The sequence below is a fragment of the Rhinolophus hipposideros genome (genome assembly GCF_964194185.1).
Source record: "Rhinolophus hipposideros genome assembly, chromosome: 4".
NCBI lineage: Eukaryota > Metazoa > Chordata > Mammalia > Chiroptera > Rhinolophidae > Rhinolophus > Rhinolophus hipposideros.
Window position 1 is genome coordinate 103,553,514 of NC_138050.1, and position 18,507 is coordinate 103,572,020.

General features: G+C 43.2%; 2 protein-coding genes across 3 annotated transcripts in view; one reads left to right on the forward strand and one right to left on the reverse strand.

The window, feature by feature from the left end:
- MCPH1 (microcephalin 1) overlaps positions 1-18,507 on the reverse strand; it is a 172,922-nt gene that overhangs the window by 62,330 nt on the left and 92,085 nt on the right. The gene's annotated exons all lie outside the window — the stretch shown is intronic.
- ANGPT2 (angiopoietin 2) overlaps positions 10,458-18,507 on the forward strand; it is a 53,804-nt gene continuing 45,754 nt past the window's right edge. For both annotated transcript variants that reach the window (XM_081046987.1, XM_081046988.1), the window contains exon 1: positions 10,458-11,065. In XM_081046987.1, the coding sequence (XP_080903113.1) occupies positions 10,778-11,065 (288 nt within the window). In that variant the 5' untranslated portion in view covers positions 10,458-10,777. The remainder of the gene's footprint in view (positions 11,066-18,507) is intronic.

Here is an 18,507-nt window from a genome sequence, read left to right on the forward strand (position 1 = left end):
AAGTTTCTGCCAGTCTGTTTTTACTATTTTTCTTTCTGCTGACTCTTGCTAATGGGACCATGCTATCTTGTATGCTCATTTATTCTTGTCTGCAACTTGCTTATTTTCCTTGGGAAATTCTCTGTAAGAATTTTCCAGACCTGAGACGAAGGTGCGTTCCTTCAGAGAGGCTTCACATTAGTTATGAAATTGGGGGAGTGGGGTGTGTTAACAGCACCGGCCTGGGACCACGTTAGATGAACTCCCCAAGGCTTGCAGTGTTTTCCACCAGCCAGTCTGCACTGTGAAAGTAAACGGGTGGGCTGCGGTTACAAACCTCAGGGAGGGGTCCCCCTTTCTGTTATTTAACGTGGGCATGCCTTCTTCATCCTGCACAGGCCTCAGACCCTGTCTCGTCTGCCTGCCCACTCGGGCCTGGAAAAGGGAGCCTTAGGAGGCACTGAGTTTGCCAAACGCCTTGAGGGCAAAGCTGTTTCATATGCCACCTGGTGCTCTTGGTTCCGGCTTCCACTTAAATTTGGGCCTGGGAGTTTCTTATTATCTTGTCATTTCATCAATGCTTTTAAAACAATTTTTAAATTATTTTACCCAGCACTTTTAGTTGCTTTAGGTGGAAGAGTCAGCCCCAATACCAAACAAATCTTATTACTGAAATTGTTGTCTCCAGTCAATCTAGAAGTCCTATGGCTGGGTCCTTCTTAAATACTCTCTAGCTGGATGCTGATATTCTAGCTCAGGCCGCCGTGTGACTTGGATTTCATCGAGTTTCTCCTCAGGTCTCCCTCCAATCTTACTTTCTTCCAATCCCTTCTCCACACAGCAGTCCAAGGGCCTCTCAAATCAGATTAGCCCACTCCCGGCGACAGAAAACACTCGCTGAGTTCTGTGTTCCTGCCTGGTCGCCGTCCACTCCTGGGGTGCCAGATCGGGCTGGGGTCCCTGCCGTACCGCCCTCCCCGTGCTTGGCTGACTGACTTAACTTCCCTTCAGTTCCATGGTCTCGTATTTAGCGCACATGCAGCTTTTTCTCCACCTGGAATGTAATTTCCTTCACTTTTGGTCTCTCATTTTGCTTGGGGGGAGGGACCAGAAGGCTCTTTTTAAATTAGGAAACATTTGGATTTAGGAAATCATTAAAAGTACTGTTGGCTGTTCACTCAGACTTCCCTGAGTGGCACTCTTGCTCGGGATGACCCAGGATCAGCAGGGAGGTTGTCACAGCACTGTACCTGCATGGTGACCGGATGTCTGCCTCATTAGACCCTGGTAAACTTGCTACTAGCAGGATCAGGCCTCCAAACTCAGTCCTTACGGAGACAGACAGCACAGACCTCCACTTTTTCTACTGTTGCTTAACTCATTTGGGTAGTAACCTGATCACCAGAGGATATAGAAATTGCTTCTGGCTCTGTGTGCTAAGAGTGCTTACAAATATTTTTACTGTGTGTGCACGCACATACGCACTCATGAGTGGGTGTTTAACTCCTGCATATGGTGTGGTGCTCTTTTGTATTAAAACTATAATGAGAGCATTCCGGGTTGTATATTAGTTGCTATTGATTTACGTCCCAAATTGCATCTCATTTCTATCAATGACAAATAAAAACGTGTTTCGTTTTGCCTGCTACCTGTTATGAGGCCAGCAGAGGGAGCAGGTGAGTATTACAAGTGGATTTGATATTTGCATTCTCCTCTCCCAGTGTGACCATCCCTAGCAGTTTTTTTCTTTTAATTTTTATTGTAGTCAAGCAAAAATTTTTGAATGATACATAGGAAAGGTCACTGAAATGTGCACCAGGATTTGGGGGGAAATTAAACAATATTTTTTTTCCCTGTAAATATCCTACTAGAATAGTCTTAGGGCTTTTGGAAATCATTGTTGAATTTTTTTTTTTTTTCTTGAGGGAAACAGATGCCAAAATCCAGATACCTATTACTGCTATAAATGTCTTCTCTTTACCGGCTTTGTAAAATTCACTTCCTTTTATTTTTATCTTCTGTGTCAATCTTTCTTTGAATTTAGACCCTTTCTTTGAAATAAAACATTTTGGGGAAGTACAGTTTATTATTAATGGAGTACCAAAGAAATTGCATGAGATAGGTTTTAAGAAGAAAAGAGGAGAGTAGACATATTAGATTACTGGGAAAGATTTAACTCTTTAGTAGATGGCCATACTTAAACTCATGAAGGAACAAGAAAGGCATGGGGCATTTTTATACACTTGAATGCAAACATCACTTCCTTTTATGCATAACTATTTATTATACTTCTAATACCCTTCCTCAGAAACTATATGTAATTCTTCAAAACGACTTTTTATACATGTAACTATAATCAAGACTAATTTCCCATAGGAAGATTTTTTTTGTATCAAGTCAGACTGATGGGAAAATCAAAAGGGGACCATGTGCTTTTTTCATTTTTTTGCTTCTTTGACATAACTGATTTTATTTATGTTAACCTATAATCAAGAGAGATAATATATCTTAATGTAAATGGCACACATGACATTTATATCTCTGTTGTTTTGAAACGTTTCTCAATAATTAAGAAAAATATTATAAATTTAGATTAAACAAAGATTAATCAAGATGGCATTAAGCCACTTTCAAAAGGAAATTCATTCTGAGAGTAATTTAGATAGTTCTTTAGCAGAATGGTTGTGACAAAGAGATTAGACACATTTTCCACCAGCAACAGAATTTGAATTCTCTACAATCTTAATAAAATAAATTTAGGAACATTTAATGTAAAATTGTAACTCATAAATCCACCTCAAAATCTCTAATGAAATATTATTAGTCAAAGGAAAGGTTTTATTGTCTTTACATTATTGGCCATAGGTAAAATAATCATCATTGCCATCAATCCTCTGAAAGAAAATGTTGAGCATTTTTTTCTATGGGGAGAAAACAGGACACAGAATTACCGGCAAAAATATTTTCAGGCGAATGCACTTATCTATTGTTTTAGAATTTCATCCACTGCCTTTTTAAAGTTATGGCTTGTATCTTGACCCTTTGGGCATTTTTTTTTGATGGGAAGATAAAATATTCCATAAAAATACAAGAGAATGATAATATTTAAAAATCAAACAGCATTTGAGAGAACTGTTTGTAACAGAATTATATAAACCAAAATATTACTAAAAATTCAGGGAATTCATGATGAAATCTTAAAAATAAATAGTTAGTTGGATATTTCTCAAGTATCTAGTAAATAAAAAGCCTTTTCTTTTGAAAGTCTTTAAGGTTACATATTCTATACAATGCGGCTCTAAAAAACAAATGTTTTTTAGCAGCTGTCATGCTGGTTCTTGGCAGTACAAACTGTAAGAAATTCAGGAATCTGTTCAGTTTCTTTAAAAAATATCTGTCCCCCCCTACATGTCTTTTGGACATAATCTCACAGTAAACACTTATCTAAGTTAGAATGAGTAAGCATTTGGTACCTTTTTAATTGAACGACCCTAAATAAGAATGACAACCACCTGAAAAGTCACATGGACAGTAAACATTTTCTCATAGTATTAACTCTGATTCTTACATCAATACGACCCCTCTACCAAATAGTTTCTATGCTTCAAACTAAAGTTACACAGCTGCAAGAAGAAAGATAATTGTCACAAATAAGGCCTGTGCTATCTGGGCCTCTGTCCTCTAATGCCTGCACTTACCCTATCTACTCCACGAAGGAAAACACAACTAGAAATGCAAGGGAAATGGCTGTTTCCCAGGAAAGGAAATTGCCTGAAAAACACATGTGGCAAAGGGCTTTTTCTCCTCCTTTGACAGGCAGATACTCATTCTAAAAAAATATACATCTCTCACCTTCTACAAAGGTGAACCCTATGGAGCTGATGCCCTGCTCTTAAGTGGACATTTAATGTGTTCTGTAAATATATTTTATGCCAAATGCTACATATATTTAATTGCAACTAGGACAGGAAACTGTGCTCGACTAGGCATCATACTTCATTTCAAAAACTGTGTATGTTCTAAACAGTACACCATATTCTTTTAGCTATGTACATTGGGTGAAATGAGAGGCAAAGGGAGGAGAAGACAATGGGTAAAGCCAGAACATGGAAGATGTAGCTAGAATGTATACCTGAAGTTCCATTGGTGCACTCAGACACTGGCGGGATTTCCAGACACTCGCTCCCAACTAGTGAGTACAACCTCAGGTTCAGCCTGCACGGCTGCGTGTACCTCCAAGAGGACTTCTGCTCAGACACCACAGGTCCAGGGCACTGAGGCAGGCACGTGGAGGCCCTCGGGTGACCTGGTGGCTCCAGTTCAAGATGACCAGGGCCACAAGAAGTTTTGGGTCAGTAAAGTGGGTTCTGTTGTTGGGGATGTATGTGTTTTTGTGCTGCACAGAGGTGACAGCCGGCATGAAATGGCGGGTCTCCACCCTCTCCAAAGAAGGCTGAGTGTTGCCATGTTAAAATTGCGGTAAAAACTATTGGTTTAAATTCATCACAACGAACATAAAAGAAAGGCACAGAGACGCACTTGGCTGATGGAATTCTTGGCATCTCCTCACGGAGCCTCGATTCCATACCCACTGTGGCCAAGATTTACCTTCCGTGTGTGTGTGTGTGTGTGTGTGTGTGTGTGTGTGTGTGTGTGTATGTTTATACTTCTACTTTGTTCTTTCTTTTTCTTCTGTCTGTACGGTAACTTTTAGGGGCTTTTCCTTTGGTACTTTTTTCAAATCCCATGGCTGGGAATGACCTCTGACAGCCTGCCAGATTTAGAATTTAATTATTAGCTCACGAGCAGCTGCCGAGAGAGGGAATACCCAAGTTTTTGCAAAACGGCTCGAGACTGAACTTGTGGTTCTTCAGGCTCAGTACAACATGCATCGAAAAGGAGCAGGAACAGAGATGGTCCATGGACATGAGAAAGGAATCACTGTAGAGGGAGCCTGCTTTGCGAAAGCTGAAACAATACATAGTTTTTCTTTGCCAGTCGTAGCTTCTTCTTTAGCTCTCATTCATTATTGCATACAATTTTGGGGGTAAAAAGCAGCAAAAACAAATTTTCTCTAACAGTTTTATGTCCAGTGAACTTTCTACCGTGTTTCCCCAAAAGTAAGACCTAACCAGACCATCAGCTCTAATGCATCTTTTGGAGCAAAAATTAATATAAGGCCCGGTCTTATATTATATTAATTATATTATATTATATTATATTATATTATATTATATTATATTATATTATATTATATTATATTACACCTGGTCTTATAGTAAAATAACACCAGGTCTTATACTAATTTTTGCTCCAAAAGACGCATTAGAGCTGATTGTCCAGCTAGGTCTTATTTTCGAGGAAACACGGTAATGGTTTTCCCTGTACTCTGAACATAAATACGTAGGCTGATTTTATTAAGCTAATTTTGAAAAGGCTAGGGTGGGAGGGAGGCACACAAGATGTGTAGGGACCCCCTTACGGCCTATCAAGCCAGGCGCCTGACCTGAGTGTGCCTGGCTGTCGGCAAGTGGCCAAACATCGACACAGAGTGTCCCCAGCTTCGCTGCTTAGGGCATTTCAGGACTGACAGTTCCTCCTCCACCAACTAAGCACTTCCCACCAATCAAGGCCACGCTGGCCAAATGAGCCTGCCCGAGGCAAGCACCGGGACGGCTGGGTGGCAGTGAGCAGGGCAGGCATAAGGCTGAGTCTAGAGGGTCTGCCCGCATCTGATGGAAAAGGACCAGGAGGTGAGTGTGCCTCTGAGTACGTCTGAGCACTTCCCGTGGACTTTGCAATCAGGTGTGGGTTTTTCAAAGCACACTTAGGAGGAGTTTAACAGTTCTGAAAGCAATACCCTTCTCCCCGAGCCAGGTGATCCCACTTCCATCCCTTAATTTGCCCAACAATGTAACTACTGAGTGAGATACTGAATACTAAACTGTCTCCCTGGACGACAGCAGAGGTCATGTCAGCCTACTGGAAAATTCTATTTGGCCACCCGTGGCTTGGGTGCTGCCCCGCTTTGTGCTGATGAAAATGGGCATTCTCTTGGCTTCCTGAGATGCCAGTCAGACAGGGGCCGATGTGTGAGAGCCAGACTCGCTGCTCTGGGTGACCCAGGCCTCAGGAAGCTGTGTCGGATTCCACAACCCAGAGAGCAGTGATGTACATGGACGGACGAGGACCTACGGTTCCCGGGCTACAACAGCCGCGGGAGCGCCTGGCTTTTCCTCCGCATTAGGTCTTCTGTTCAGCAGGGCAAACCGAGGCGGGCAGGCTTTTGTCCAAGTTCTTTGGGACGCTGATCTTTTTCTCTCAGGGAATAGGTAGGCGTGTTCCTTTTGGTGCCATCAAACAGGATTTACCTCCTTATGCAAAAGTGTGAAAAGGACTTGAGACAGCTGTACAGAGACTAAATGGGGGCCTCTGAAATTTCAGCAGATGAAATACAGTACGGGGTGGGGGGGAACACACAGCATTAAGAAAATAAATAGCACCGTGCACAGCTGTTCGGCAGAACCATTAGAAAAAAGGAAAACTGGCAGGGCAGGAAGGCAGCTTTGGGGAAGGCTGAAATAATACTTCTCATTTTGGAGCTTCGTCTCCTTTTAGCTGTCCTGTCAGCAAGTCACTGAAGAAAACTCAAGATTCTCTTTGAAAAGGACTAGTTCTGAGACCGGCAGTCAGGCCTCCTTCAGAGAGCGGAGGGGTCGGCTATGCTTAGCCTGCAGCGGGGCGGGGACGGAAGCCAATGTCCCGGTGCCAGGGGCCGTCCTGTGCCAGCAGCAGGCGCTTACTGCGCTACAGAAGGGGGTCTATAAGGAGGGCACAGTCCCAGCCTGCGGCCCACTCCCAGGCCTGCCTCCTCCTAGGTCCCCCACTTTGGCGGCAGTGGGCTTGCCGGTCCCCCCGCATTTCCTCGGGGACCAAGGGGACCATTTTCCACGGGGATCAGTGGGCAGCTCTGCACAGGCGTGACGCGCCTTTTCCACTCGGGTGGCTTTTCCAGGGGCAGCCTCCTTGCTTTGCGCTCTAGACCCAGCTTCCAAGCGGCGCTTTCTCCTTGGGCAAACGCTCTTGCCCCTTCCTAAGTCCCTTTCCGGAGCCTGTCCCAGGCCTCTCCGGTTACACTGGCTGTGCACTCAGTGGCCTCACAACACGTCCCCTCCCCTGACAGGCTCCCCTAGGTTCTAACTCGGGTCAGCAGACTACAGTCCGTGGGCCACTTTGAACGGCCAGTGACCTAAGAATGGCTTTTATATTCTTAAATGGCTGAACGCTAAAAATGAAACTATTTCATGGCATGTGAAAATTATAAGAATTCAAATTTCAGCGTCCGCTAATAAGCTTTGTTGGAGCACAGTCACGCTCCTCCGTTTGTGGATTGTCCGTGGTGGCATTTACACGGTGACGCAGAGGTGAGCAGTTGTGACAGAGGCCGCGTGGCCCCCAAGTCTAAGCCATTTACTTTCAGACCCTTTACAGAAAAAGTGTGCCGACCCCTGGTCTAACTTGGGCTCCCCCTGTCCCCGGTAATAATTTCCATTCAGGAACCTACACGGAGCTGCTGGGCGCACACGAGGGCACCTCAAGGAGACCAACAAGCACAGCGCCGCGCCTGTAGCACCAGCGCCCGGAAGGCAACGTGGACTTTGTGCAGTCACAGCTCCTCCCCAGGTCACATCCGATTGGTATAGGGGCCCCTCTCCCTCCACTTGTTTCTTTAAGTCTGAAGCCTCACCCTACTGACCCCTCCCCGGGACCCCCAAAGTATCTGATACTGCTGGAGAAGTGCTTGCTCTACAGCTTATCTCTGCAGCTCCCTATTGGCCTGGGAGGCAGTTCAATGATTTTGCAAACCACATATGCAATACTTACACCTTATAACATGCTTTTTCAAACGGGAGATAAACTTAGAACGAAAAATTTGCACATTCAGAGGATAACATGGTTATCATATTTGATGGTGGAAGAGCTGATTTCCATTCGACGGAAAGTGCCAATAAAAAAAGGAAACTAATAATCCTAAATTGCATTTACTATCTCGTATGATATTAATCCTAAAGGTGCCACAGAGACTATCATCTCACAAGTAGGGAAACTGAGGCTTAGCATTTGCCTCTGGTCTCATTGAACCAGGGTTCTAACAAGTCTATGTGCTTCCCTCTGCAGTTAGAAAGGGAAGGTGCGTTTTCTTTCGTTTGGAAACCAAGCACTGTTCCACACCATGGGAGGATCACACAACGTCTCCTGCTGCGTGACCCTCCGGACTGCGAGTCCGGACTTCTTGTGCGACAACCTGTCCGTAGTCTGGGGAAGGCATCGCCCTCTCAGAAAGTGACACACGCTGCTTTATTCAGACGTCGACTAGCAAGGCCTGGCTAGGGACGAGTCAGATGACAATGCTGCTGAGTGCAAGTGACTGCTTGACATAGCGTCGTAAAAACACCAACGATGCCATTGATGAGGAAACTACAGGCCACGCTTGCTATGACCTAGACCTGGTTATAGGAAAGGCGAGCTTTGCTGAACAGTAAAGACGTGTTGCCTGCCAAAGTTCGGGGACCTCAGGGTCTGAATCCCGCCCTACAGGTTAGCTGGGAGGCAGCCTGCAACTAGGAGGGATCTTCTGGAAGGTCTAATTAAGTCTCTTGACAACATGTTCCAGGAGGACAGAATTCACTGAATTCCATATCCACCCAAGACTTAAAAATCATAATTCTGTACTCTGCGGTAAGAAATATTGTGAGAATTTTTATGAGTTGATTTGAGCCAAACCGACAACTGCCAGGAAGTAAAATCTCAACGGATTGAGAAAATGCTCTGGAGAATGGCGGTTTTGCAGCTTGTTTTGTGCATTAGAACCAAAGGAGACGTAAGGAGGGTTACATGAAATCCACTGGTGGTGGGAGAAAGCAAAGCGGGGAAATATCTGGGATTGGATAAAAAGTAACATGGAGAGACACATATTTTTACATTGGTGGGTACAGGATAGTTAATAATTATCACAGCACAGAGATGGTATTTGGGGATGAGAAAACCATGAGGGGTTCTGTGGTCTTGTGCTCTGGTGTGGTGGGTGTGCCCTAAAGGGACTGGAAAAGAGAATTACTCTGACATTTCAAAGGTATGTTATTCTTATCTTAGCTGCAAAAGGTCAATAGACAGACTCACTTCAGGTAAAGCCTGACCTTTGTCAGGGAAGCTGCGGGCCTAGTCCCGTCACGACCCGCTGTGGGTTAGGAATGTGAACGGTCACACCATCCCATGTGGTTACTTTCGGTCTCTGAGTTTCTAAGGCCCGCCATGCTGGCCTCCCCTGAGCGTGTCAGGTGCACTATGTGGCCCCTCTTTCGTCCATACCTGGAAGCTGTTCTTGCAAGACACAGACTGACACTGGCTTTCACAGGGAGAGTGGCCGATCAGGCCCTGTGCCGCATCGGTCACCCCTGAGTGGGAAGCACAAATCCTGAGATGCAGACGGGCTCCCTGTGTGAGGCAGCAGACTGATCATCTCTGAAGACTTAAAGTGTAGTTATTAAGGAAGCAATCTGGAGGACTTGCAGCGCCATAGAATTGGAACAGAAAAATCTTGGTCGCTAAGGCAGACCCTGAGCCTCAGGTGAGGACATCAACGCTTAATTAAAAAGGGGAGGTGATCCATCCACCTGAGTTCCACCCCGACTGGGACAGATTTAACTGACCCTGGAAAATGTGGTACAAAATGATGGGATCTGAGCAAATCCTGATGTAACAAAGAACAAGTTCATGTGCTTCTCTCTCAACACCCTCTAATTTAAGTTGTGATTTCTCTATCTATTGTAATTTAACGGACCATTCATCGGTCGAGTCTATTTTAGGTTTATTTTGAATACTGAAGTGGATATTTTGTTTAAAAGATTATATCGGAGCTCAGAAACTGATCTTCCCAACATGATTTAATAAAGCAACATCTCTTCCTATCAAACTGTTTTAAAATGGAAACTCTGGATTCTTAGCTCATAGTTCAAAAATCAAGCAATACCAATGAAACCCTTCCCTATGGAAAGGCAGAGCGTTTACAAAAGCGAGACTGCTTCCTCTGTGTTTTCAATAACAAAAATAAACCGAAGTCCTGACATAGTTGTAGTATTTTTATTCCTAAAGGAAAAAACAGGAACTTTCATTGTACTTTAAAGTTATTACCTCAGATATTTTACCAGCTTAGCGCTGCGAATCCCTTTCAGACACAAGAGACCCGCTGCTCTCTCTAGGAAATACTCAATTAGGGTGGTGCCTCTGCAATGCCCAGGGGTCCTGTAACCCATCGGGGGTTCCCAGAGGGTTTCTACAGCATACAGCCCTGGTTGCAAGGCACGCATCAGGCTGGGGTTTTTCCTGTTGCCTGGCTGCTGACCCCCTACAGGAAGATAAGGGACAAGCCAGGAGGGCGGAGCAGCTCACTACACATGTCTGGCTGCTCTTATCAACTTATCATATAAGGGAAGGAGAGTGATTGATTTGGATCCTGACACCGCAGAATCTGGGGGCCAGAAACAAAGAGACATTAACACAGATCTGTAGAGGGAACACGGCCCTCCCCAGTGAGCAGGGCAACTCTTCCTGCTGCAACTGACAGTCTGCAGAGAAGACAGCATTGAGCACCACTGCTTGCTAGGAAAGGCGGGGAGCGGAGACTCCCCCAAATGGACCTTAAGCCCTGGTGGCAGGGCTGAGTGGGCAGCGGAGGACCGGGTTCCCATGTGCCTTGGAATTTGCTAGGCTGGTGGTTTATTACCAAAAGAAAGAAAGAATGTGGCAGATTGTTTTCTTTACTCTGAGCTGTGATCTTGTCTTGGCCGCAGCCTATAACAACTTTCGGAAAAGCATGGACAGCATTGGGAAAAGGCAGTACCAGGTCCAGCATGGGTCCTGCAGCTACACTTTCCTCCTGCCAGAGACGGACAACTGCCGCTCTTCCTCCAGCTCCTACGTGTCCAACGCTGTGCAGAGGGACGCACCGCTGGATTATGACGACTCTGTGCAGAGGCTGCAAGTGCTGGAGAATATCATGGAAAACAACACGCAGTGGCTGATGAAGGTAAGAAAACGCCAGTCTCACTTGGTGTGCAGTCCACGCTGCCAAGACTGGCTCTGTTTCCACAACCAAAATATAGTGTGTGTGTGTGTGTGTGTGTGTGTGTGTGTGTGTGTGTGCGTGCGCGCGCGTTGGGGTCCGGGGCTGGAGCAGGAGAGAGACGGCTGCTGAATTATTATTTCTCTTATTCGATGCCAGGGTGTAAAGTAGTCACGGTTGAAAAGCAGAAAGGGTTATTTGAAAAGAATGCCAGAATCGATAGAGAAAAATCCCTCAAGTTAGGAATCTTCATGCAAAAAGGAGACGAAAGCTTGTAGGCTGCTCTGTTTGTTTAACTAATTTAAACGCAGCAACACCCACTGCCAGGGATGTTATAAACTGGTGGCAGGCATGTGAGGGAAGCTGTGAACAGCAGCGGGGGCCAGGAAAAACGTGACAATCATGTTAATTGCTGATACATAACGGATGGAGTAAAGTGCTTTACCAATTTCCTGAATTTATTTACTAAAATAGATTGTGACTCTTAGTAAACGAGAGGAAATTAAATAAAGCAGACCTTATGTTTCTCAGGATCTCAGGGCTTTACCCCAAGGGTGTATCATTTGTAAACGGGGTAAGTGTTCCAAGTGTCTGGGGGCGACTCAGCACTGCAGCTCCTTCAGCTGCAGCCCTGGCTTTGAAGGTGACCCACGTGGGATGGGAGTACTTATGCCGTGACAAGACAGTCACGTTCTTGGGGCTACGATGACTCCACTGTTTTAGAGAATTGGCCAAAACAGGAGACTGAAAGCTCAGTCTTTCTCTCACAAGGGATCACACTCACATGTAAACCTGGGAGCTTTTTATACAAAACCTACCATCACCCTGGAATTTTGCTTTATATCTATAGATTCTAATGGTGGTTTAAACAAATTGTGGAAATAGATTAATCATGAAGTATTACAGCGACATTACATCGTGAAGTTTACATGGTAAAGGAGGGGACTATTTAAAGCCACGTAGGAACTTTAACAAGCTGGTCCACCTCATTCCAGACTTTCCCCCAGAAAAGTGTAATTATGTCCCGTCTTTCATTTCACCATGAACTTTCTGTTAGGATACCTTATCTTAATCTCAGAATAGATCTCGGCTCCTAATCTGTGTTTCTCATTAAGTCTCCTGCCTTCAGAGAGGAAACGACTAAGTTATTAGTAGAGCCCTGAGCCTTAATGAATGAATGCTCCCAGCATGGCTCTCCCTGCAGCAAGAGGGGTCGCTTCAAATCAAAGGACAGAAAACAACAGAAACTCATCCAAAAGACCCGCCGTGTAATACAAAACTCATTAGTAATCTCTCCATAAGCACATCCCTTCGGGGTAAATTTTCCAGTGTAAGTTTTTCTCTTTTCCTGAGAAGGTCCCTGTGGTCTGCTTTTTAAAAATCTTCTAAAACTCACAGGTACAAAAATAATAATGTTAAACTTAAAAAGTGCGCAGTGACACCGGTTCAGATATTTGGGAGACCAGACTGTCTCCCAAATCTCAGCTCACTGTGGCTTCCCACTTCTTTTTCAATGCGGGTGCTCTCCTGTGTAGAAGCTCCCGACACCCACTGTGGCACGGTGAAGGTTAGGGCTGACAGCGGGGGCAGGGAGGATGAAATACACTCCTTTCTAGTAAACATTCTAATCTGCCCAGCTGGCAAATCGTCTCTTAAAATAAACAGTCAAGAAACATAAAAGAAGGTCTTGCCAAATGTAAGACTGCTAAATGGCATTTGCTTAATGATGCCCAAGTGACATCTACCTGAAACTCCAGAAGCAAAGCCCATATTTCTTTCTTAGACACAACCCTCTCCTCTTGGATCTTTGAGACTCTGTTTAAAGAAGAAAAAGGACAAGGAATTCGACATGATGTGACCCAATTTTTTTCCTTTCCAGGTTCAGTTAGTAAATATTTGAACAGTGGTATTTCTAAATTCCTTCTTTAGCTATCTAGCTAAATATCACCAAGAATGACTTACTGTTTATCTTTTCATTGGCTCAGCACCTGTTCTCCTGCACTATCTGGGTGACGCACACCTGAGGAAGTCAGTCAGCTCTCTCAGTTTATGGGCTTCTGGTTTGGGAATGAAAGCAAAAGAGCAAATATGAACCCACTTAAAGTGATTAAATGGAACCTCTCTGCTTGTTTTTTACTTTGGTGTTTTGTCACCTGTGATAATAAACACTACATCTCTCCTAAGGGAGAAAACAACGCACAGTGTGACGACCGATAAGCCACCGGTCATAGGAGCTAACACCACAGTCTAACACCTACTGACAGATTATCACAGAAAGAAAAACCACAGTTCTGTGTTTTCCATTGTTTTCCATATTTCCTTTTCTTTAGGGCTGTTTATTTTTTTATGTTTTCATATTTCCTTTCTCTCCCGGACCAATACTGAAAATAAGAGAGAAAGAGAAACAGTAACAACAACAAAAAAACCTTTAAGCTTTTAAGAAAATGTGTCAAGAAGGAAAATAAGACCAAATTTCTGGTTAATTTCAAGACACATGAATAGCGTTTGCACCTCGGAGCACCTAGCGCGGCGCTTAGCTTGGAATAAGACAGCTGGCTGCACACCATCAAAGATGCCAGGCTGCCCCTTTAATCTGCCAGGCAGAGGAAGTGTCAGACTCCTGAATGAGTCCAGAGGAATATGAATGGAACAATGCAGGGCAGGCCAACTCTCTGCTTAGTGGGGAAACAAGGAGAAGACGGACCCAGGATAGTTCGTGTACCAGATATGCCCCAATGACCTACAAAAGCACTCTATGTCACGTTCCCTTGCTAATCCTGCAGCTCTTCTGAACCTCTGTGCCAGGGACATTAAACACACTTTGTAAGAACTGACAAATAACTTACAAAATGGATCATGTCTCGCTAGGACACCGAATTGTTTTTTTCTCTTCCCAATAAGAGGAAATAGGGAAAGGAAATAAACAACTATTTCACACTGATGAATACCTCAAATTTATAAACAACTGCAAAGTCTATTGTGCTTTTAAAACAGAATGTTTTTAAAAATACAGCTAATGCCTGTTAAATTGAGGTAAACATTTCCTCTGTCATATCACTTATTTTTTTTTTAATGACAGAAGTACAAGCTAGAAACTAAACCTGAATTGAGATCCTTTTCTTACTTTAAGAGATATATCCTTGTAATAAGCACGAGAACTACTCATCAGCTGATATATAGGGAACAGCACGATTTTGCTCCTTAAAGCAAAACTGCTGTCAATGGAAAAAACTGATGAGACGGACACTCCCATGAGCTCAGCTCAGTAGCCCCTCCCCCACCCCTTCCAGGAACTGTGAGAGTGTGTGTGTGTGTGTGTGTGTGTGTGTGTGTGTGTGATATGTTGCCGCAAAACCCCCAGAGCTTGGTTCATTAACGGAAAGAAAAAAAATTCCATCATATCCATAGCTAATGGTCTCCCGAAGTGCTGGAGCAAAAGAACCATCCCTATACAGCAGCTGTAACATCCTGAGTCATGAAAGATGATTGTTCAGGGTGAGAAAAACACTTTATGCATTCCGATAAGCTGATTACACTCCAGGTTGTGGAACAATGGTGACTATTATTATTTAGTAACATAGTAATATCATTATGGCAAAGGGTGAAGAGATGATTCAAGTTTCACTATGGTGGGGGAAGTACAATATATTTACGTTTGGAAAATGCAAGTATAATAGAATGTTTACTATATATATTATACAAGATATATAGTACAATATGTGACTGAGTACAATATATAAAATATAATAACTGTTTATATTATATGGCGAGTCCACATGCAATATTTGCTTTCCATGGTCCAGTAGCCTCTGCTTATGAAAAGGGGTGTGTGACACACTGGATTAACTATGTAGGTATCATACTATGGGGACATGATTATTTGCCTGCAGAGTCTAGAACTAGGAAATGGACTTGTGCACACAACTTCCATGAGCTCTTCCTTCCTGTTTAGAAACTGGATATTCAGTAGAGTCTCCATCCTGAAATGGGAAAATCGGTTGGTTTTAATCAATGTGGTTCTTTGCAGTTTATAAACTGGCTGTAATCCAGAAGTTATCAGTAAGCAGCTACTTTATATGGAACATGAAAAGGATAATGTTCTTATAATAAATTGTGATCAGGTTGGCCCACAGTGCCTCTTTTCATCCATAAAATAACTGGAATTTTCTAGTTATTCTGCAAAACAACAGTTCCAATCAATCCTACCAACATGTGCATAATTTAAAAAACAAAACAAAAAAATTATAAACTTAATATATGGGCAATGTAAGATTAAAAAGTCAAACCATTAGAACATTAGTAAATGGGAGGGAAATTCTCCTCCCACCTAATCTTCGGTCCCTTTCTTCAAGATGAGCACTTAGAGATTTACACTCGGTCTTTATTGTGACCAATTTAATATCAAAACGAATGAATTTCCTTGGGACACATACAGTGACGTTATGCCATGCTCAGAATCTTTTTATGATTGACAAATGACATGCAAAGAGGTTGACATGAAAAGAGGTTGGAAGGAAAAGGTTTTATTTAGGGTGTGGAAGACTAAGGAAAGGAGAATATAAATTGAAGGGGTGTGTGGGGTGGAAGGAGGGAGCAGCCAATGGAGGGAGGGGAAGCTAGAGTTCCTGTGATGATGGATCAAGAGAAGAAAAAGTAGCAGAATATGACATGAATGTTTTCACAGAAAGGAGGTGGTTAACATTGTTCCGTGTTCTGGCCACAAAATGACACCAGGGCATGAAAAGCTCTGTGGATTGCCTGAGGTGAAGAGGGCATGTGCAGTGACCCATGGACCTGTTGTCTGCTTCCCAGTCGGGTGCTTAGAACCTGCAGAATATCTGCATGACTTAATGAGAGCGACAACTCAGCATCTATACTTTTTCTCTCATAGCAAGTGCATAGTTAATTATATAGACTTATTATACACACCTATACCTGTCTGATCATTATGTTAAAAATGAAGGAAGTGAGTCATATACTCGTATATATTCTCTCTTCACTACATCCTTCTTTGATTTGAAGGAGACTGACAGTAAGATTTTTCTCCTAAAGTATTCCAGAATTCTTCTGATATAAAGAGAGCCGCTCAATCACCCAGTCACACTGTGGTCAATAAAGAAAGAGTGTAACATAATAATAGGCAGCAATCGAGTGGCAGTGAACAACTTTCAAGCACTTTCCACACGTCACCTCATTTGTCCTCAAAATATCTCTGGAACACAGGCATGGCAGATATCAACCGATGTGCTTTTTAATCACGTATAAACACAGCCAGGACAGCATCAATGTGCTTTGCAGTTTAGAAGTCTTGTATGGATTACTGGAGAGAAAAACAAACATGGAAAAGCATGCATAGCACCTCCTCTGACAAGAAGCAGAGCTTTCCATGCGGCTGGAAAAACTGCAGAAAATTGTTGAGAGAAGTGTGAATGAATATGAATACAGTGTTATTTCTTGGTTCCTTAACGTAATTTGAGTGAAAACCACTGTACCCCTCCCACCCCTTTGGGGGTTTTCTGGTTCAGGGCAAGTGGCATTAAAGTTCATTTATTTCTTCAACAAACACTTTATTGAAGGCCTGCGTGTGTCCAGGCAGGTGCTTGGGGCAAATCAGTGAGCTGAAGAAAATGACTGCGGGCCTGGCCCCCGTGGGGGACATGCTACATTTTACTGCCACATTCTTGTCAGAACATGAGTGACAGGAGGTGGTAAGTGCTATACAAAACAATGAATAAAAGGAGCGAGGAAAAAAACAGGGAAAGGAGATAGAGGAGTGTGGAGAGAGAGTGGGTGTGCAGGAGAGCAGGGAGAAAAAATGTGGTCACTACACGCAAATCTCTTTTACAAAAGGAGAATCAACTCAAACTATTTCTGAAGGTTCGTTTTTTCTGATGACCAAAGTAATACATGGCTACTGTAGAAAACAAAGGATACAAGGAATGTACAAAAATTAGGATGTATCCTTCTATCGTTCCGCAATAACCATCCTGAATATTTGCCTCTGTATGTGAGATTATTTTTAAATGTGCTCTATATACTTCAATATTATATACACCTATACCTACCTGATAACATAGTTTTAATTAAAAGTAACAAGGAAGTGAGTCTGAGAGGTCAAGAAACGTGGCTGGCTGCCCAGGCAGTAAGAGAAGCAGTTCCCACCGCCCACGAGTCCTTCCTTAAGACCATACAGGGTGTTAGGGCATTGGGTACAGGGCACACATCAGCGCTGGGCCACCAGAGCTCTGTGACAGCCTTGGCACCCGATGGCCACTGAGTCGGCAGCCCTGTCAAATGCTTATCGGTAGGTGATGTGATCCTTTCTACATGGGGATGGTGCCAAAGCTATGAAGAAAAAAAAAAGCAGTTGGGAATAGTCTCGTGTGTAAAATAATTCCATGAAATTCCACCTTGTAGTTCCCCAAAGTAAAAACAAATTATATGATAGTCAAGAGAGATGGCAAACCGTACATATGACTAAGAACCCTTTTCTGGGGGTGACACCCTGAATTACACAGGGTGAAATGGAGTCCAGAAAATAAAATTCAGGCCCAGGAAAGTAATGTGTGACCTGCCCTGTTCCCTGTATGATTTCAAAAACAACTAGAGTATATCTCCCATCTAGCATTCTGCAGATAGGTATAACCAAACACCCCTTGGCATCAGCACAATATTACTGTGTAAAATGAGAAAACAAAGCTCAACAATTTCGATGTCATCAAAAACTAAAAATTCATGGATAATGTTTTAAATAAAAGTTTCAACAAATACTGGGATTAAAATGACTGCTTCATGGATGGTTTGAAAATAAAGGAATGAGCGCTCCCCTAACACCTGAATGGTGAGTCAGGTGTGCTGTCTGCTTTAAATTAATATTTTAATTAGCTATTTCCCCATGGAATCACCTTTCTTTCTTATCCTAATCTTGGCATGCACCAGCTCAGGATAGGAAACCTATTCAAAATCTCCTTCGAAGTGGTCCTAATCCTTTTACCATCATACTCCTTCAGCCATTATCTTTGCAATTCAACCAGAACCTAATTAAACTTCTGCAGGACCCGCCCCTGGGGACCTCTAATCACTTGGCTCCAAGATCAGCCTCAGTCTTCCCTTTGAGCAGCCTTTCACAGGTCTCTAAATTGCTTTTGTTATTTTTACATAGACTACTTTACACTAGAGTATTCACATCCAATATTTAGTATTAAAAAAAAACATAACCAAGCAAACTAAGTACTTGTGTAAAGAATATAACCTGCCATTTTTTAAATATGTAATTTCACTTTTTTCATGGACAATGGTGATGTTTAAGTGAAGAGATATTAAGATACAGAGGTCTTGGTAAATAAATTATGTTATTGTGTTGACAGTTCCCTAGAGAATGCATCGTTTACACAGGCAGAATAGGC